Raw genomic sequence first — 21,213 nt, forward strand, 5'->3', positions numbered from 1 at the left:
CCATTTTAATACGGGGCCAAATTAATCTTTTGGCTTTTGGAGCCAGTGTCAAGTGGACACTCAACACTCCCTACAGAGTTAAGAAACTTTGTTCTTTGTCCTCTTTGCACCCAGCATCCCTCATTATCAGCAATTAACATTGTATTTATAAGGTACATGTTAAGATGCTCAGCTAATTCCAAAAACACCACCATGTAAAGACAGTCTTTTACATCCTTACATAATAAATATGTCAATGCTTAAGAAAAGACCAGAAAAAAAGGAATTGATTAGTATCATTAGGACTGTGGCCAGCCTTTCCTCCTGCTTAACTTTCAGGAGGGTCCAAATAAACCTTCATCACTAAAATTAATCAACTGCTTGAGCTCCTTAGTGAATTAAACTACAAAACATGTTGATGTGATCGGCTAATGCTCATTGTGTGTTTATTTGGCTTGTACATGGGTACACGAATGGAATAACTCACAAAGGGGGAACATCAGCACAAACGCACATAGAGATCTCCCTGCTGAAAGAGACCCATTTGCTCAAACAACTGTTAGTGTAATTAAAACTATTAAAGTCCTGATATTGGGTAGTTAGGATGACATACAGTCCCCTCCAAAACTATTGGAACAGCGAGGCCAATTCTGTTATTTTTTGCTGTACACTGAAAACATTAAGGTCATCAAAAGATGAATATGAGACAGTATTTCAGCTTTTATTTCCGGCTATTTACATCTAGATCTCTTAAAAAACTTAGAAGACAGCATCATTTGTAATGGAACACCAAATTTATAGATGAGCAAAAGTACAGGAACATGCTTCAAATAGATTAGTATAGAAGTGAATAATAATTAATATTTAGTTGCAAATCCTTTGCTTGCAATTACTGCGTCAAGCCTGCGACCCACTGACATCACCAAACTTTTGCATTCTTCTTTTGTGATGCTTTTCCAGGCCTTCGCCGCAGCCTCTTTTAGTTGTTGTTTGTTTTGGGGGGTTTCTCCCTTCAGTCTCATCTTTAGCAGGTAAAATGCATGTTCAATAGGGTTTAAGTCTGGAGATTGACTTGGCCAGTCTAAAACCTTCCACTTCTTTGACCTGATGAACTCCTTGATTGTTTTGGCAGTGTGTTTTGGGTCGTTGTCTTGCTGCATGATGAAGGATCTCCCGATCAGTTTGGTTGCATCTCTCTTTAAATTGGCAGACAAAATGTTTCTGAGTTAATTTTGCTGCTGCCATCATGTGTTACATCATCAATAAGATCAATAAGCCTGTCCCAGAAGAAGCCATGCAAGCCCAAGCCATGACATTACCTCACACGTGTTTCACAGATGAGCTTGCGTGTTTGGGATCATGAGCAGATCCTTTCTTTCTCCTCACATTAGCCTTTCCATCACTTTAGTAAAGGTTCATCTTTGTCTCATCAGTCCATAAAACTTTGCCCCAGAAATTTTGAGCCTTGTCTCTGTACTTTTTGGCAAATTCCAATCTGGCCTTCCTATTCTTATTTAAATTCTACAGGTATCATTTTAAATGCCAGGCTTTACAGGATGTTTTAACTTTTTCTTTAACAGCTTGGGCTTTATTTTTGTAGTTTTTGCCACAATTTCTGTTATATCTGCCAGAATTAAAGTTTACTCTCCATACAACAGAGAACTTGACGTCAAGAAACATAGCTAAGGAAATCAAAAAACAAACATTTTTTAACAACAGTGGTGTAGATAATGTACATCATTTACAGCCTGTGTGATTGTCGGTTTTAATTTAAGACTTGTTGTAGTGATCACCATGTTCCCACTTCCAGAACTCAAAAATATTGTGTACAATGTTATCATAATCAGTGGTTAGGGCTAAAACAACCAATTTAAGTCCTAAAAACAATGGAATTATCTTTGAATAGAAATACTATTAATACCCCAGTTTCAACCCATAAATAAAAAGGGGGTAAAATATGACTTGTGCAAGGGAAAAACTGCATCTCAACCAACATCTTGCCCTTCTATCCTACCCTTCTAAAACCAGAAAAAGGTCATTAAACAATACTGTGTTACATTTGAACAAATATAATACACATAGGTGAGATATCTTGCAGCCATTAGGCATAAATACAGCTTCCAGATTCTGAGGTAAGGGGGTTTAACTAAACCTGTACTGCACAGTGAAGGTGCATATGACTCATCTCTTGGTAAAGGTAAAAGGGTAAAGCTATCTCATCCAGAACTAATGCATTCATATGCTTGCTGAAAAAAAAACTAATTTAAAAAAGGCCCCAGGTGATTAATCCTCCCTTCCAGTAAAAGAAGCAAAGAGTAAAATTAATCCTTCCACACTCCCACTGCTTTACTCTTCTAGTTCAAATTAAGACACTTAGGGGGGAATTCACTAAGAATTAATTGCTGCCGCTGACAGCTCCATAAATCACGCATCATTTGCCCCCACTATCTGGTCCGATTCACAAAGCAAAATGCACTGATGTTATTCAAGTGCAAAAACCCATAAAGTTCCACAGATCCATGCTGTTTGCTTTTGTTTTGTGTTTGATTGTGGAGAGAAGCTGTCTGCACCTCCACTCTCTGCTGTGCGGTGCTGCACTCTCAGGCATCAGTTGAGCTCCACACTGATGGATCTCAACTCCATGCAGAGATTGATGATGAGCAGGGAGAGGAGGGGGCAGCTCTTTAAGAGTTTATTTTAAAGTCCAGACTCGACAGGTGTTTACTAGTTTAACTGTCTGTAACTCATTTTTTTTTTTTTTTTACGAGCGTGCAACAGCAGCTAGTCCAGATAATAATCCCCGCCATGTGTAGCGATGTGTAGCAGCTCCAGACCGTATCCACACATGGACAAAATGAGCCTGTGTGCCGGGGTTGAGCCCCGGACTTATTGGTGTCCCGATTATAATAATGACAATATATTATTATCAGATTGTATTTACAGACAAATAAATTTTTTCATCATACAAAAGGTAGAGTTGTCATCATGATCACTGTAAACTCAGAGTGTGACAGCCCTTATCATACTGGGCCACAGTTACCCCCAGCTCTCTGCAGACGGCAATATTTTCACTATAACTGCTGTTAGCGCTGGCATTTATGAATTAGGTGCTTTTTGCCACAAGGCTCATTTGCATAGGTAGGGACTAAATTTGCACTGAATGTCTGCATAATGATTCATTTTAAATACACGCAAATGGCATAGGAGCACAGAGACACTGTTTGCTCTGCAGCGCACTTTGGGGTGTGCTTCAAGATTGAGGCAGAGTCTTTTCCTTTAGTGAATTCCCCCTTAGTCTAACAAGGGTGCTCAACCATAGCTGTCACATACCTTTCTCCAGCTCTGGGGGAAGCAAGTGAGTCAATAAGGCATCCTTGGGCTCCACCTAACCACTCCTGACTACCGACCCAAGAGTCTTTCAGACTCTGAGCAGACAGAGAAGTATCCTGAGATGGGTAAACAACATCGAGAGGAAGAGAAGGAAGTAGGTTAATCAGGAGACATGTAGAAGAGTTAGTAAAGAGAGCAGTGGAGTCCAGCTCCCCCCACTGGATGTAAATAAAAATGACTGTAACACTTTGCTAAGCATGTAGGCTGAAATGAGCAGGATCAGAGCTTGTCTACAATCCTAACCTGAGACAGAAGCATTGAAACCAGAGGCCAGCACTGGCAGAGCTCACTGTAAACAATGACAGGTCTGGTTATTTTTCTCGCAGGTTTAAATCACTATATGCTCTTTTCTCCCTATTTTGGATCCTATGTGTTCTGCCATGATTTGTTTTTTGTCACTATGTTGTGTCGTGTCATCTCTGTTCTGTAACAAAATACAATTCTCCCATTAAAGATTTCTTTGTTTCTGCAGATTATTGTTGTTCCAACAGTCCAAAGCCAAGTAGACCAAAAAAGCCCATTTAAGTCAGTCCATTCAGAGGAACCCCTTCATTGTTGTGCTCCTTTCACAATGTCTCTAGGACTAGAGGTTCAGTCTTGGGGCCACTAAGGCAAACTCTCGTAGTATGTTTCGGGCCATGTCCACTTTGTACTGGGCGATAATCAGCGCCCGCTTCACGTCCTCAAAAGAGTAACCCTCCCCCATCAATTTGGCTATCTTGGCATCCACATTCTCTGGATACAGGCAATGAGGTTCGCCCAGCTGACTGTCTGGAGGAAGCTTCCTGGGGAGTGGCTTGGGCGGCCTGGCAGGGGCCAGCAAACAGTCCATTGAAACTTGGAAATACAGGAGAGGAATCATGTCAGATGAAAATTGCCCCACGCACACAGTCATAAGCTTGTTATTAGTGATCAAGAACTAAGGCTGTGACATTTTTCCAAAACTTTTGGAACCATTTGTAGTGGGTACCTTTATTATTACCAAACACAAAAAAAGTATATGAAATTCAAAGTTTCAGACAAAGAGCTACTCAGGACTTCCTATTATTGTTGTCCATGTTAATTGATCAAGTTTTTCTTTGGGTGTAAGATTACGACCAAAATCCTTACTACTAAAAATCCCTCATATGGTTGTTTCCTCTTTTTTTCCCCATTTTTGTGAATTACACACTCATCAAGTTCTGGACATGTTTAATTTGTAAAAGCCATTTATCTGGATTCCATCCTGTAGTCAGATGTGATTCTACCTTGACTGGCTGGTACATGGTCGTACTCTAGGCAACCTCCGGAGCCTTTTACAGTTTCTGTGTGTCGTCTGACTGGAGGCAGAGGAGCAGAACTGTTCAGCATGTCAAACACCGTATCTAAACCACAGATCACACAGAAACAAAAAACAGCTATCAGTCTCTTTCAGTCAACAAAGTCAGGCTATAAATCATGTGCGGTATGATACTTCTTCTGTTCACTTCAGTTCTATTGAGGGAGTCACCTCACCAGGGGTTAACAGCAAGTGCTCCTGTCCAGAGGACAGCCTGTGTGCTTGTGTGAAGACAGATGAGGAGGATGTGGAGGAGTAGCAGGATGAGGACGGTGAAGAGGAGAGGAGATCTGTGAAGCTGTGTCGAGCTGGTGGAGGAGGCGGAGGGTGGGACGGAGGGTGGCCGTTAAATGCGTCCTCTAATGCTGAAACACAACAGTATCGACAGACAAGACTGAGCTCTCGGCTCTGATTCACATTTATACGTATCCCATGAGGAGGGGGCTAGCGCTGCTATAGAGTCCAAACCAAACACAGACCATGCTATGGATTACATGCTGGAGAGCAGCTAGCATGCTACCCTTTAGAGAAAAGCCCAGAGAGGATATTTTTGAGAGGGGACTTCCCAGTAGACATAAGGGTAGGAGGACTGGGGCGGGAGGTGCAAGAAAGTAGGTTGTGGTAACTTGTGGTAAAAGTGATCAAGAGAAAAGGATCAGGCTGTTTATTGTATTTAATTATTTACCCATGTACACTATACAAATGTCTGTTTTTGTTTAGGCTAACAGAATCCTGAAGTGATACTGGGTTATCAGAATCCTTGAGCAGTATATATGTTTTAATAAAATTATACTGAACATTTCATTTTACTTACCTGCCCAGGGACTTCGGGCAGAAAATAGCAATTTGCTAAAACCCGGTAATCTTTCCTTGTTTTATAAAGGGTTAATGTTCTTTGTGCATTGTCCCTGCTCAAATAAAAAAACATAACAAGTTATTGTTTTGGGGGGTTTATGAATACATCTTCTGTTAATCTGCCTGTAGTGCATCAAACTGAACTTCATTCAAGAAAAGCATACAGTGTGTGAATACTGAAAAAGACAGATAAGGCTGCGACAGACAGGGAGTTGTGGCTAAGTGAGGTGGGTGTCTGAGTAAGCTACCTTGAGGGGGCAGCAGAATGTCATAGTCGGAGGGTGACTTGTTGGTGTTAAAGGGGCAGAGGGAAGTATTTGCCGCCCCCTTGAGCAACTCAGAGTGTCCACCTGAGGAAAATAAGCAAAGTGCAGTAAAAGGTTTACACAGCCTACTCCATTTAAAATTGTGCTTTTTCAATGAACAAAAAAGTGTCCCTTTTTCACACATTGTTTGTTGTTCTGTGTAAACTGCATTAAAAAGAGAATGAGATGGATCCCCAAGCAGGTTTAAAACTTTCTGAATTAAAAACTATTAAAGTTAGTTGTGGCAGGAAGTAACACGGGAAGCTGCCAAAACTGCATTTTCTTTGTTCTCTCTCAGTATGAGGAGTCATGTCTCCCTTTCTCTCAGACTTCTATCTAATATCTGTTCAAGTTTCTAGTTTGTTTTGAGAACGTGATATATTTTTCTGAGTTTATAATTTGGTTCATTACTGCCTCCACAGTTGACATCTTTTTCTTTGTACGTTGAGAATACTGAGGATCAGGACTCTGTATCCAGCATTTCAGTTGTTCATTTTCCCATTTACTTCATGTTGTTGTCAGCTGCTCCAAACTCATTCGTTCTTTGGAATTGAACCGAGCAGGTTTGAGGACTCACTACATTAGACAAAGTTATTAATTATGTCATGGTAAAAGGTACAAAGGTCACTTATTTGTGAATTGTGGTGTTTAAATGTCATCTCTGCTGGTTTTAGGACTCACTGAGCTCTGGAGGGCGAAGCTTCTTCTCCTTGATGAAGGGATCTGAAGAGCCGTTCTTAACGTTTCTGAGATGAGAGAGGATGAGAGAGGTTTACAGCAGCTTAATTAAACTCTAACTTAACCATCATTTGTGTATAATCATGGAAATACAGTGAGAGAAGGCTGGTACCTGCTGGGTATGGAGACGCTGGGGGGAACCTGACTCAGGCAGAGGTTGGATGAAGGAATGTGATAGTCATACTGCTCCCGTTCCATCACTCCCCACTGATGCTCTGTCACAGGACTGCTGAAAGGGTTGGAGGGTCTGTAAAGATGCCCATAAATCAAACTTTACACCAGTGTGACTTATCCAGTTATTACATTCAATCTGCAGTCACTGATATATTGAACCTTTGCGAGGAGAATGGGAAAATGAAAGACACAAGCCTTACATGTAAAAAAAAAAAAAATCTTGCTCAATCGGTATTTTATGTAACTTTTGCTGGTTGTCGAATGCAACATGTCTAACTTCTGACAACCTCAGATACAGCAGTCAAAAGTTGTGACTGAAAAGATTAGTCGGTGTAACTTTGTAAACAGTGTGGTAGTGCTGAACCCAACATTACATGTGTGTGAGCATACTTTTTCATCCCTGATATACTATACATGAACGGTTGGGAAATGTCCTTCAGTTTATTCAACTGCAACATGATTTCTTGCATCTACAGGATCTGCTCTCTTTAACTTTTCTTTACAAAAGATATTATGTACGTATATTTATACACAACAGCAGGTTCCCATGAGCAAACAAAACGCTTGTAACCTGTATTGGTATGTGTGTGTTTTTGCAGATTGTTTGTTTTCATTGTTTGTTTAATGTTAAATAAGTATCTACCAGTGTTGTTACCTAGTCATCTTTACTCAAGTCCCAAGTAAGTCTCAAGACATTTGGTCCAAGTCTCAAGCAAGTCTCAAGTCATTTTTTCTTGGGCAAGTCAAGTCACTTTTTTTCCACCCAAGGCACAGCACTCTTACCTGTAGTATCCGGTCTTGATAAACAGAAAAGATAAGGTGCTAGTAGCTCGTCTAATAACGATATTATTGGCCAATTTATATAACCTGTTCAAAAAGTATGACAATGAATTGTATGTAGGTAGTATCAGCTTAGGGGTAAGCTGATACTACCTACCCTACCATATGGCTTCTATCGGCCCCCACAACTCAAACTTGTAGTTAAATGGACAGCCAGAGCCAGCACATCAACAGGGTTATCAAGTGGGCACCTCCCTTCACCGGTGTTGCTAACAAAATCCTTATGTAAACAATGCAACTATTCCTAGTGCCGACGTTATGAAGAAGGAACAGCATAGAAGAAGGATTACTATTTGTTTTGGCCCCCAACTGGCATTATTTCTCCACATCGAAATCCACAGACTTGTTTCAACTGTTTTGTCTGACATCTCCTTTACTGCCTTTCACAGACTCCACGGACTCCCAGTTCTCCCATTAATGAGATAGTAGATTGTTCTATGAACCCTCTCCATCCCACTTCTACAGGACAAACTGTACTAACCTTCCATCCTCACTATTCAGCTTCTCCTGCCAAATTTGCATATCTGAGCTTTTCCCTTTAATATGCCTCCTCCCAGGGCACTGTCAGTTCTATAAAATAAACTCCGCTCTCGCTGACTCGCAGACCATAACACTATGTCAGGCCTCAAGTTAGTGAAAACTATTTCCTGTGGAACAACGAGTCTTCATCCCAAGTCTACCTTCATCTCAATCATTTGCACCCTTTAGCTGGCCTGACTCTTGCCTGCTCAAACCCCTACCTCCTCTACATTTCTCCCCCTCATGGACAAATTGAATAGCTGCACTCTTTTCCTGATTGCATCCTGAATTCACCTGTAATGTGAAATTATGCAGCACAACTTATCAACTGACTCCATGTTGTGGCTACCTGCTGTATGTGGTCAGGGTGAATTGTGAGCGAGGGCGAGTAAAATCGTCAGGCTGTCCGCCACTTTGGCAAACAGGAAATATGCACGACAGAAAGACTAATTTAGAAATATAAGCGTATATTAGAGCCACACATTCAACAGTCACTCAAACCTACTAGGCTCTATAAACGCAACGCTATTGGCTGTAGAACAGGTTTCGATTTGATAGACAGTCGAAATGCAGACTCGCAGCACAGAGAGGGAGAGCTGCTGCGAAGGCGCTCAGAGGGAGGGAGTAGGTGAGAATGGGCTGAAGTGATCAAGTGATATGAAATTTTGATCATGAAGCCTGATGCTCCCCTCTGTGTTTATTATTGAAATATATGAACTAAACAACATACGGACATATGACAGCATGTTGAGACGGAGTTCATACTTTATAGTAGCCTGTCTGTGCACGGAAAAACGGACAGATCACGACGTTATTGAGTCAAATACAGAGCATGAGAGACAAGCACAGATCGGTGTCCTCACTGCTCTGCATGATTATTGCCACCGTCTCTCCCTCTCGTCGGTTCGGGATCGTCCCCTATTAAAAACTTTTTCAGACTCCTTACTGAATAAACACAGACATGATCTGTCTGCATTTACGTGCATGTGACCATGATTTATGCGGCTCTGCCTGAGAGAAATTTGTTTAGGAACGGATAAGCAGAATCGAAATTAAAATTTCTTATGATTCCTTTGGAATCGGTGTTGAGAATACAGTGCTTCAATGCATTATCATCACACTGTAGGCTAATAACTTTACATGTAATGTTTCTTGTGCAAAGATATCAAACATTAACCCCTTACCACTCCTGTTATTTACGCCTAAAAATAGCATTAAAAAGTAAATAAAGGTCTGTTTTTGAACCATTTGGAGTATATGCATGGTGTAGGGCTTATTTAAAAGGCAAGACTCTGATTTCTTCCTCAATCAGTCAGTAACACTGTCAGTGCTACTAGCATTGAGTTATTTAATTTGGAACTCCTTTCTTTGCAAAAAAAAAAGCCTGCAGAGGATTACAGAGGTATGACCTGGAAAACACAATGGGGCCCTAGCAAAAGTTATAAACGTCCAAGGTAGATGAGAATAACACAAAAAAAGAATTTTTTACACCTGTTTTTCTAAAGGTATTTCATGCTTTTTCCAAAATGGACCATTTGGAGACCCAAAAGGACCCATGGTAACCAAGGCCACACACTGAGGATAAAACAGCTATAACTTTTGAATGCTTCAAGCAACAGACATGGTTCAGGGCTCTAATGAAAGGTGACACTTAGAGGTACCCTATCCCCTAGATTCACTGTCAATACTTCTGACACAGAACTATTGAAGCATAAACAACTTTTTAGTGCACTTTTATCCTTTTGAAACTAAACTTGTGCATATAAAAGAGTCAAAGAGTTTATATAAAAAGTAACACAAAGAAAACTATTTACATATCTACATGCACACACATGTACTCCAATTGGTTCCGGAACGGAGCGGTAATTCAAAGGGAATATGAAGTTATTACAGTAAATACACGGGGAAATGCAGCATTTCTGACGGCCGATTAGTAACGACGAACGGCGATCCATGGATACTTATTGATGGAATAATGCTTTTGGACTAAATACTTTATTATATCATCTGGACCTTTAGCAATGTACCAGGAGTGAATTTAAGAAAATAATATGCATCAGTGGATTACAGTGAGCCTTCATCTGTGAGTTACGTCAATTTTGTAAATGTTTGTTTATGTACTGTTGCCGTTGATTGCCTCCGCCGTGGTGATTGTATTTTTGATGGTTTATATCAATAGAATCTTGAGAATCGTAGCTTTTAGACGATGTGACACACGAGTGGCAACATAGAGCTATCATCTTAGCTGCAGGGCAAATGTTACAGTAATCGCCATGACGGCCCGCCGGAGGGCCGTAGAGTGGATGACAATATTATTTACATGAAACGATGTCTAAATATTTTTTCTTTCAATTAGCGCATATATTTCAAAAGTGGCATATACAAAATCTGAGTGGCAAACATAAAAAATGACTTGCCTGCCACAGTGGCAGGCAGTGAAAAAAGTTAATTTCAGACCCTGGTTACAGTACAATGTTATTGTGCTACAAAGACCACTTATTGTTGCGCCATTTGTAGAAAATTATTAAATAAGGCGACAGTGAAGGAACTGGTATGATTTCTTTGGCCAATCAGAAACAAGAATCACCTAGGCAGCCTTGTCCTGACATAACAGCTGTAAACTAAGCTAAAAGATATCAATAGATAGATAGCTATTACCAAATAAACACTAAGGTTAGGACTGTTGGGAATGAAAAGTCTGTAATTTTGTTCATGACTTACACTGTTTTTATCTATGATAAAATAGCTATTGTTGGAACAACTTAGTAACCACATGATTTCAGTGCATGCCTGCTTGTCCTGTTATTCCAAACCGGAGGCTACACAAAGTCTACTTTAAAACTGCAGCCCACATGGCTATTCTGTCCCCACTTCTTTCAAAGATCTGTTATCCAAACCTGACACAGTGTAATACCAAAAATTAATATAGCTGAGACTCGAAAAGAATAGGCATGCTAGCTCCAACTATAAAAAAATATGTTGTCCTGCAATTAATCATTGTTCTATGTTGATTCTCTCACACACACACACACACACACGCACACGCACACGCACACGCACACGCACACGCACACGCACACACACACACACACTCATTTTGATACACCACTTTTAAGTTGAGTATTGTCATTGAGTAAAAACCCACTGGTTACAGAAATGTACCACTGCATAAATGGAGTTCAAACTCACCCGCTCCTATGAGTACAAAGAAGCACTACAGAGATAGAAATTGAATATCACCTCAATGTTTTCAAGATATTTCCAAGGAAACTTCATTTATATCTTTCTGAATAAATAATCCCACTATATATATATATGTGTGTGTGTATATATATATGTGTGTGTATACTCACTTTTGGTTACTGGTAATTGTGGACTGCGTATGCAAGTACCGCGAGGGAAGGATGTCGTATTCATCGCTGACTTGCACACCTTCAGAGAAGGGCTGCACACAAGATAAGAGAGAGGGTATTCATAAAAATCAACTACTAAAAAGGTGTATGTTAAATCAGATATACTTAATGATATTTTATTATCACTCAGCAAGGTGACCCAAGCGTCCCTTTCCCCAGCAACATTTTCCAGTTCCTCCTGGGGGATTCTGAGGCATTCCCAGGCCAGACAGGATATATAATCCCTCCAGCGAGCTCTGGGTCTGCCCCGGGGTCTCCTCCCAGTTGGACGTGCCCGGAAAACCTCCAAAGGGAGGCGCCCAGGAGGCATCCTAACCAGATGCCCGAACCACCTCAACTGGCTCCTTTCGATGCGAAGGAGAAGCGGCTCTACTCCGAGCTCCCCCCGGATCTCCGAGCTCCTGACCCTATCTCTAAGGCTGAGCCCAGACACCCTCTGAAGGAAACTCATTTCGGCTGCTTGTATCCGCGATCTCATTCTTTCGGTCACCACCCAAAGCTCGTGACCACAGGTGAGGGTTGGAACGTAGATCGACTGGTAAATCGAAAGCTTTGCCTTCAGGCTCAGCTCCCTCTTCACCACCACAGTCCGGTACAACGCCTGCATTACTGCTGATGCTGCACCGATCCGCCTGTCAATCTCACAATCCATTTTACCCTCACTACTATAACGTTAGTTAATACTATATACCGTTAGAATTAGGGCATAGGTTACATGAATTATCTAGCTGGTTTTCCGTTATAAAAGGAAATGGATGACAGCGACATGCTCACAATGTTAGCTGTAACATTGATTAATAAATGTTGAAGATGGAGAGTTTGGAAAGAGAGGATCTGGAGCCATCTTTGGCTACTGCAGCACCAGAGACAGGGTGCCTACGCTAACTTATGCTGTTTCCTGAAAGACTGAAGTGAAATAGCTACATCATTCAGTTCTAAAACCGCATTTGGAGATTTGACCAGTCAAATCTTTTGCAACTCCACGCAACGGCTTCAGACGCTCTGCAACTAACCAGTTCAAGTGTGCTGCAAATGAATGAGTGCTGCTGCAAATGAATGACACAGGAAACTGCATGATAGACCTCCCCTATGACCAAGATTGGTTTTAATCTCACACAAAAAAAGTCTGTTTTCACAAGGAGGGCACGTACTGCCTGATTAGCCAGTTCTGTTACTATTTATACTGCCCTTGTTACAAGATATAATAATAATAATAATAATAATAATAATAACTTTATATAGCACCTTTTAAAAAAAACAGTTTACAAAGTGCTTTGAAAGCCAAACAACATGGCTGACACAGCAAGACAATACAAAGTTCCAGTCAATATGAAGTTAAAGCAAGAGGACAAAAGATGTCACATAAAGACATCACATAAAAGCAAGTCTATAAAAATGAGTTTTAAGTCATGTAAAAATGTCACTGATTTTGCGTTTTTTTCTCCTCATGCAGATCGTTTCAAAGCCGAGGGGCTTTGCCCTGATGGCAAAAGCATGAGTTCCTTTAGTTTTTTTTTGTCTTGAAGGTTCCTGAGGATCGTTGCTGCAGACCACCTGCTGCTGTGGACCTGCTCGACTGCAACAACTACTAACATCAGCCTTCCCCATAGTATCATTATTGTTGCTGCTAATGCTAATAGTAGACCTGTTGACTTCAACTGTTACAATTACGATTACCTCAGCCTTTATCATTACTCTGCTTCTCTCGCTAATTTATTTATTTATTTATTTATTTATTTAGCCAATCTTCACCCTAGTCTACCACTATTATTGGCATTGTAACCATAAGTATGTGTCTGTTGTTGTTCATGTAACAAGGACATATGTTGTTGTGGTAACAAGAACATATGTTGTTGTTGCTCTCTTTGCCTGTCTCTATCCTGCATCTCCTTCTATCCCATTTTCGGCCATCCAGTCGAGGCAGATGGCTGTTCAACATGAGTCTGGTTCTGCTCGAGGTTTCTGCCTGTTAAAAGGAAGTTCTTCCTTGCCAATGTGCCGAATTGCTAAGTGCTACTCATGGTGGATTCATGTTGGGCCTCTCTTTAAATAACTTCACAAAGAGTCGGTCTAGACCTGCTCTTTCTGTAAAGTGTCTTGAGATAACCCTGGTTATGATTTGGCGCTATACAAATAAAATTTGATTGATTGATTGATTGATTGATTGATAGTTTTAAACCTCAACTTAGGAACAAGCAGAAGGCACCTCCCCCCCCCAACAATTCTGTAAGGTAGCTTGGAGCCAGACCCATACGTGCTTTGAAAGTGATAAGTAAAATCTTAAAATCAATTCTAAAAGTAACCAAAAGCCAATGTAGAGAAGCCAAGACATGGGTGATGTGATGTCATCTGTAACAACCAGTAAGAAGCTGAGTCGAGAGAGTGCTTTCTGATTCACTCCAGAAAGGAGGGAGTTACAGCAATCTAGTCTGGAGAAGATGAGTGCATGGATGACTTTTTCAAGGTCCGAAGAAAATTCAGAAAGTATAGGTTTTTTTCTGGAGGTAATGCATAATTGGAGGAAGCATGAACTTTTTTGATGTGTTTCAAAGGTAAGATTACATCAAACATTACTCCTAAATTTCTGGCAGCTGGCTTTTTATTTGCAGAAAGTGCAGCGAGGCCGCGTTATGTGGGTATGTGGATAGCACAGTAAGACTTTGATGACTCTGATTTTGAATTGTTGAGTTGTAGAAAATGTCATGCCATCCAACAGTTGATGTCACTAAGACCAAGGTCTCAAGGTATATCTGCGTGTCGTCTGCATAGCAATGAAAAGAGGTGTTGTGATGCTGGATTATGTGCCTGAGTGGAAGCATATAAATAGAGAATAAAGTTGGATGAAAAACTGAACCTTGTGGTGCACCACAGGTCGTTTTAGTGGTAGAGGAGCAGTAATTACCTATGGTGACCTGGTAGGTTCGTTCTATATGTTTTTTTGTTTTTTAAGATTATTTTTTTGGCTTTTATTTTATGCCTTTATTTGAACAGAGGACAGTGGATAGAGTTGGAAACAGAGGAAGAGAGAGTGGGGATGACATGCGGCAAAGGGCCGAGGGCAGGAGTTGAAAAATATATATAAGTTGGGTTGAAACCACTTTTTCTAAAACTTTTGATAAAAATGGAAGTTTAAAAATTGGCCTAAAATTTTTACGATCAGATGGATTAAGGTTGTTGTTTTTAAAAGGGTTTGAACCACAGTGTGTTTAAAAACAGGTGGAAATCTGTCTTCTTTCAAAGAGATGTTGATAATTACTGGGTCCACAGTGTTAAAAACCTTTTTACAGAACTTGGTGGTAATACATTCAAGGCTGCACGTAGTTGATTTCGTATGGAATATGATTTCGGATAGAAAGTGCAGGGTTACAGATTCAAAACTGCTAAAATAAAGTTTCCCTACTGGCATATAAAATATGGCCTGGCTGGGTGATTTGTTGCCTTATGTCCTTTATTTATAAATGAGATTAAAAACTTCTCACTCGTCTCTTGAGAGGCATTAGTAAAATTGCAGGGGAAGAAGGTGGTGACAGAGTTTAAAACCTTTGAACAATTTGTAAAAATTAAGTTAGAATAAAAAGATCCTCTTACGTCTTTAAATGTCTTTTAATAGTTCTGCATTGCGTCTTTCTAGATGTTATAAAATACAATTTTTTTCTATTTCTGTTCCTTTCTTCCACAGCGGCAATACTTAACCGGCGGCTCCTGAGCCGCATACAGCTCTACTTGAAAAAAAAATCCCCAAAACATATTTAAAAAGGGAAACATTATCAGATGAAATGCAAATCATGTCAATCTCTTACGCCCCCAATGATTTAAGGTGCTATTTTTTGATCAGCGTGCATGGATTGTGTGATCACACAGCTTGCTTTTATGCCAGTCTGTGAATCAGACAGACAGACAGACGTAGATGATAAATAGAGAGAGGAGAGAGAGACCAGCAGCAGCAGATGATGAGAGGTAAACAGCAGACACTACACCTCATTAATGTATCTGAAAATATGTGTGATTGTATGAAACCCTTTGAAATATTACCCGATGGTAAAATAAATGCATTTATTCTCCAACTCTGATCATTAAACGTTTAATAATAGCAGCTGTGCATCAAATGTGAGGTACACACCTCAAATTATTTTACATGATTGTTCTGAATGTAAATAAGGGGCCCAGAGTGCAAAAATAGCATCATAGAGGTTGATTATCGTAAAAATGCGATCTTAAGTTGTGAAGTTTTTTTTCTTCAAGTGAATCCATTTTTGAAGGTTAACAGTAAATAATAAAGTTAATAACTCTCGAAACTCTGACCACTTTCTTTTTCATTAACATCATACTTGTACTTTTACTTTCAATACTTAAGTATAATTAATATGAGAAATATACTTTTGATACTTAAGTACAAAAAAGATCAGAGACATTTACTCAAGTAATATTAGAGTAGCTGACTTTTACCTTTACCAAAGTCTTTTTCTGGTTTGATAGCTGTACTTTTACTCAAATATGGCTTTCAGGTACTTTATCCAGAACTGCACTCCACATTTGCAAAGTTCAAGTGTCTAAATGATGTGATGGCAAATGCAATCAAAGTGGTTAATTACATCTGGGCCCATGCAACAAAACACTCCAACTTTTTTTTTATTTTTAACTTTATTTTTGTTACATCATTGATTTTACAGTATCCAAGAAAGAAAAAAGAGCACAGATGTTAAAAAAAAAATGTACTGGGGGAAGATGAGCCATAATGATAACGTGTTCAATTTAAGAGATAGAGCTAGGTCCAGGGTTTAGAGACACTTCAGTCCTTTTGTTCCACTTGTCCATAGTCTTTCCTTCCCATATAAACAGGGCAGAAGCCCTCTCATATGGGTGCACAATAAGCATTGAGAGAGTACATCGAACAGGACATTAGTGGGCAATTTACTCAAACAAAAAAAACGAAAAAAAATAAAAAAATAAATAAAAATTATTCGAGATGAGCTGTCCATTTCCTCCAGTATGTAGTGAATTTGTCCATACACAGGTTCAAAGAAAAAGTCAGTTTTTCCATGTCATATATTTCTTTAACAATTGCAATCCACTCCTCTTTCGATGGGGACTCTTTTGATATCCATCTTCTTGTAATAGCTTTTTTATCAAATATTTATCAGTAACATTGATTGTGGGGGATATATTACCAAGATAAATTGTGCAAAAATCATATTTAATCTCAAAGCCTACTATTGTTTTAATTTCCTCCACTACATCCTGCACAATAGGATCGTATAGTCGGACAGTCCCAGAAGACATGGAAATGGTCCTCCTGAGCATTCCCACACTCTCTCCAGCACCTTCCATAACTGGGCTGACCTTTCTGATGCTGTTAAATTTTTGGAGTGATAAAAAATCAAATCATATTTTTCCACGAAAACTCCCTCCAGTGACCTGAACTGGAAGTGCTCATTTGAGTTTTACAAATATTTAGCCATTCATCTTCTGAAATGGTTATTTTTGCTTCTTTTTCCCAGTTGGATTTAACGTAAAGAGTGGAAAAGCCATTGAGTGATTGTAAACAGGAATAGATTCGGGAAATCAATTTCAGGTTTAGTTTAGATTTGTATGCGTCAATCAAAATGTTAATTAAATCAGAATTGCCTTCCTCTGTTGTTCTTATATCACAGTTAAAATGAGCTCTAACTTGAAGGTATCTGAAGAAGTCTTGATTTTCTAAATTGTAGTTGTCCTTAAGTTTTTGAAAACAGTGTAGTCTCCCTTTATCAGAAATAAGACAGTATGTTGTAATACCTTTGGAGAGCCACTGTTTGAAACGCCCATCAATCTGGGCGGGTTTAAAATCTTTATCATGTGCCACCCATCGCAATAATTTGATGTGGTTTTCCAGTTTGTATTTACGACATTCACCAAACCAGATGTTTAGGGGCGTTCTTGTCCAAGCTTTGTTTATGCAGCAAGTATAGATTTCTGTCTCCAAGCAAGCTCTGGAGGGGAATGTCCAGTTGGCTTAGTTCTAGATTTTTCCATTTAGCATAGTAACATGGGTTGCACAAATGAATCAAATATCTAAGCTGTGCAGATTTGTAGTAGTTCACTATGTTTGGCAAAGATAGTCCTCCTTTTTCTTTGGACAGTTGCAGTGTTTTGTACCTGATCCTTGGTTTAAGGCCTTTCCAGATGAACCCAGATAGCATTCTCTTCCACTCTGTTAATTGTTTCTCAGGTATTTCTATTGGTATTGACAGAAAAAGAAAAAGCAGTCGTGGTAAGATGTCCATTTTAACTATGTCTATTCGGTTATGTAAGTCCAGTGGTAATAAGCTCCATTTATTTAAATCTGTCTTTATCTCCTTAGTAATTGGCAGATAGTTAATTGCGTAGATGTTGGTTAAATCCTTTGGAATTTTTATTCCTAAATATTTAATGATATTATTCTCCAGTTTAAAATTGCACAGGTTATTTATTTGTACTGAGGGAATATAGTTAAATGAGATAACTTGTGTTTTATGAGTGTTTAACTTGTAACCCGAGTAATAACCAAATGTTTTCAAGGAGGACATTAATTTTGGTAAACTCAAATCTGGCTGCAAAAGAGTGATCAATACGTCGTCTGCGTATAGGCAAGTCTTATACTCAGTGTCTTTAATCCAAATTCCTCTTATGTCCTGGTCTTCCCTCATTGCCTGAGCCAGAGGTTCGATAAATAGTGCAAACAAGGCCGGACTTAAGGGACATCCCTGCCGACAGCCTCTTTTAAGTGGCACAGGGTCGGTCAAACTACCGTTTATTTTGATTCTGGCTGAGGGAGAATGATATAAATTTTTTAGATATGAGACGACTTTAATATCAAAGCCAAATTTATGTAATGTTAGGTATAGGTATTCCCAACTAACTGAATCGAATGCCTTTTCGGCATCAAGGCTGAGAACAATGGATTTGTCTTTATTTTTGCTCATATGCTCCATTAAATGTAAGGCCCGTCTTACGTTATCTTGTGTCTGTCTGGTTTTGAGAAACCCCGTCTGGTCTTCATCTATTATGTCCGGGATAATATTTTCTAATCTTTTTGCGATTATTGAGGCATATAGTCTATAATCTAAGTTTAAAATCGATATAGGTCTGTATGAACCGCACTCAGATTTATCTTGCCGTCCTTAGGGATTACTGAGATAATGGCATGTCTCCAAGAAGTTGGTATTTCTCCTCCATTAAGTGTAAAATTAAAGCATTTCAATAATGTTGGTGATTGTAACTCTCTGAATGTTTTGTACCATTCTGCGGAGTATCCGTCCTCACCTGGCATTTTGTTTGTTTTGATTCTCGAGAACACATTATCCAGCTCTTTTTGTGTTATGTCATTCATCATTATTTTATTCTGATCTGATCCAATGGATGGTAAATCCAGTGAGTTAAGAAAATGTGTAATACTCAAAGGATCAGCTCCTTTCGGTTGTGTGTATAAATCTTTATAGTAATTTTCAAAGGACTTTTGTATTTCTTTTAATTTATAACATATTTTTCCAGATTGCGCGTCCTTAATTTTATGGATGGATCTTTCCTCTTGTTGCCTTCTTATCCTCCAGGCTAACAGTTTCTTAGCTCTTGGTCCATTATCATAGTACCTTTTGTTTGATGAACTTTGCCTTTATCTCCTCATGACTATCATATAGTTTGTTTAAGTTTTGTTTAGTGAGTTTTATATGATCTAATAATTTGGGATCATTAAGTTCCATGTGTTTCATTTCTAGGTTTTTCAGTTCCTGTAATAAGTCTTTTATTTGCTTCTGTTTCTCCCTCTTTTTAATTGAGGACCACAATATAAGTTTTCCTCTTATTACTGCCTTAGCGGCATCCCATACAGTACCTGGAGACACTTCATCATTATCATTTTGTTCTAGATATTCTTTAAATTAATTATGAATGTATTGGTTGCACAAAGGATCATTTAGTAAACTTGTGTTAAGCCTCCATGTCGTGTCTTTAATTTCAGTCCAGATGAAGGGATAGATATACACCCGCATGGTCTGAGATATCTTTGACCCCTATTTGACACTTTAAGATTCTGTGTCTTTCTGAATTAAACATGAAAAAGTAGTCAATTCTTGAATGAGCATTATGGGGGTGGGAGAAAAAGGTAAACTGCTTTGCTGTTGGGTATAGTTCCCTCCAAACATCCATCATACCTGCTTCAAGAAGAAGTTTCTTAACAGTGACCGACCCAGAATTAATTCTTTTTGTTACATTAGTGGAGTCAAGGGAGGGTTGTAATTGTATATTCCAATCGCCACCACAAATAAGGACCCCGTCAGTCTCTTCAGCAATCAAGTCAAATATTTTCTTCATAAATGTTTTATCATTACTTGGGGGTCTATACACATTTAATAGTGTTACCTGCTTGTGGTCAATGTAGCCTTTCACTAGAATGTATCTCCCCTCAGTATCCTTTATCTGTTTTGAGATCTTGAACACAACTTTGTTAGAGATTAATATTATAACCTCTCTTTTGTCCATGTTTGTAGGATGAGTGATATGTATTTTTAAAGCCCAAGTGTTTAAACTTTTCATGCTCTTTATCACTAAGGTGAGTCTCCTGCCAAAAAATAATATGTTGTTTCTCTCTTTTCATTTTAGTTATCAACTTGCTCCTTTTGACAGGATTTTGCAGACCATTAACATTTAAAGTAATTATGTTGTATTCCTGATTTAACATTCTACCTCTTAATTCTAACGTACTTATTTCCCCCCTCCATTATTCCAAACTTGTAAATAAAAAAAAACATCTGTGCTGAACAAAACAACCAAACAGAGATAATCTCCAACAGTGAAGTACAGTAACAACTTCTGAACAGGGAGGGGAGGCCTCTAAAAGGAGGGCCCCTCCAGATGCATCCTAACATCGTCCTATAAGCGTTATTTTAGTTCACACAATCAGTGGTTTGGTGTAGTTTCTGACACCCAGTGAAACAGTCCAGTCAGTATTTTCATAATATTATGAGCTAAGAACTTTAACATTCAACAAGTGTTCAATCAAAAATAAAAGAGAAAACACCCTCACAAAAAACTCCTGACAGATCAAGTCTTTGAAATAATTATCATCATTGATAATTTTGCTTTCCTCTCATTATCACTCACGCGTGCATCTCAGGTCATGCTCTCCTGCAGTGTAGTAGCTTGCTGGAATCTCCGGAGCTTTTCTCTGGCCTGCTCAATGTCAGAAGCCCGGTTCCGACGTCTGGAGGAGCCACTGGTCTGCCATGTGTTTTTTTCAAGCTTCTTGCTGGGTGTCACAGCTGTCTGGGGTGTGTCGGCGGGTATGTCACCCTCGTCGATTCCTTCGTCAGCTGTCAGTATCCCCTTCTTCAGCATATCCTCCGTCGCCTCTTCTGCATTATTGTATGTGGTGGGTCCTTCTTCATAAAAGACCCAGAGTTTTGCTGGTGCGGGTTTTTGAAATCTAAGTCCCCGTTTTTTTTACACTTTCCTCAATGGCGCATATTCCTTCCTCTTCTTTATAACTTCAGCTGGATAGTCGTGGTCAAAGTACACCCTTTTCCCATCGAGAAGTACTTCTTTCTTTTTCCATGCGGTGCTCAGCACCAATTCCTTGGTTTTATACACGAGGAAACAAGTGATCACAGATCTCGAGGCAGCTTGCGGTGGTGGTTTAGGTCCAAGTGACCGGTGACAGCGTTGTATT

General features: G+C 39.4%; 1 protein-coding gene across 3 annotated transcripts in view; it reads right to left on the minus strand.

The window, feature by feature from the left end:
• Nucleotides 1-438: 438 nt before the first annotated feature.
• cblb (Cbl proto-oncogene B, E3 ubiquitin protein ligase) overlaps nt 439-21,213 on the minus strand; it is a 52,249-nt gene continuing 31,474 nt past the window's right edge. For 2 of the 3 annotated variants that reach the window (XM_069667910.1, XM_069667903.1), the window contains 8 exons: nt 11,472-11,563; nt 6,698-6,832; nt 6,529-6,593; nt 5,791-5,892; nt 4,864-5,052; nt 4,617-4,733; nt 3,310-4,206; nt 439-1,175 (listed from right to left, as the gene is read on the minus strand). In XM_069667910.1, the coding sequence (XP_069524011.1) occupies nt 3,953-4,206; nt 4,617-4,733; nt 4,864-5,052; nt 5,791-5,892; nt 6,529-6,593; nt 6,698-6,832; nt 11,472-11,563 (954 nt within the window). In that variant the 3' untranslated portion in view covers nt 439-1,175; nt 3,310-3,952. Of the gene's footprint in view, nt 1,176-3,309; nt 4,207-4,616; nt 4,734-4,858; nt 5,053-5,790; nt 5,893-6,528; nt 6,594-6,697; nt 6,833-11,471; nt 11,564-21,213 lie in introns of those variants that run through there. The other variant, XM_069667918.1, reaches the window with a different exon arrangement.

This window comes from Semicossyphus pulcher, unplaced genomic scaffold (assembly GCF_022749685.1).
Source record: "Semicossyphus pulcher isolate SPU_LCO1_2020_fin unplaced genomic scaffold, fSemPul1.0.p SCAF_10, whole genome shotgun sequence".
NCBI classification, from domain to species: domain Eukaryota; kingdom Metazoa; phylum Chordata; class Actinopteri; order Labriformes; family Labridae; genus Semicossyphus; species Semicossyphus pulcher.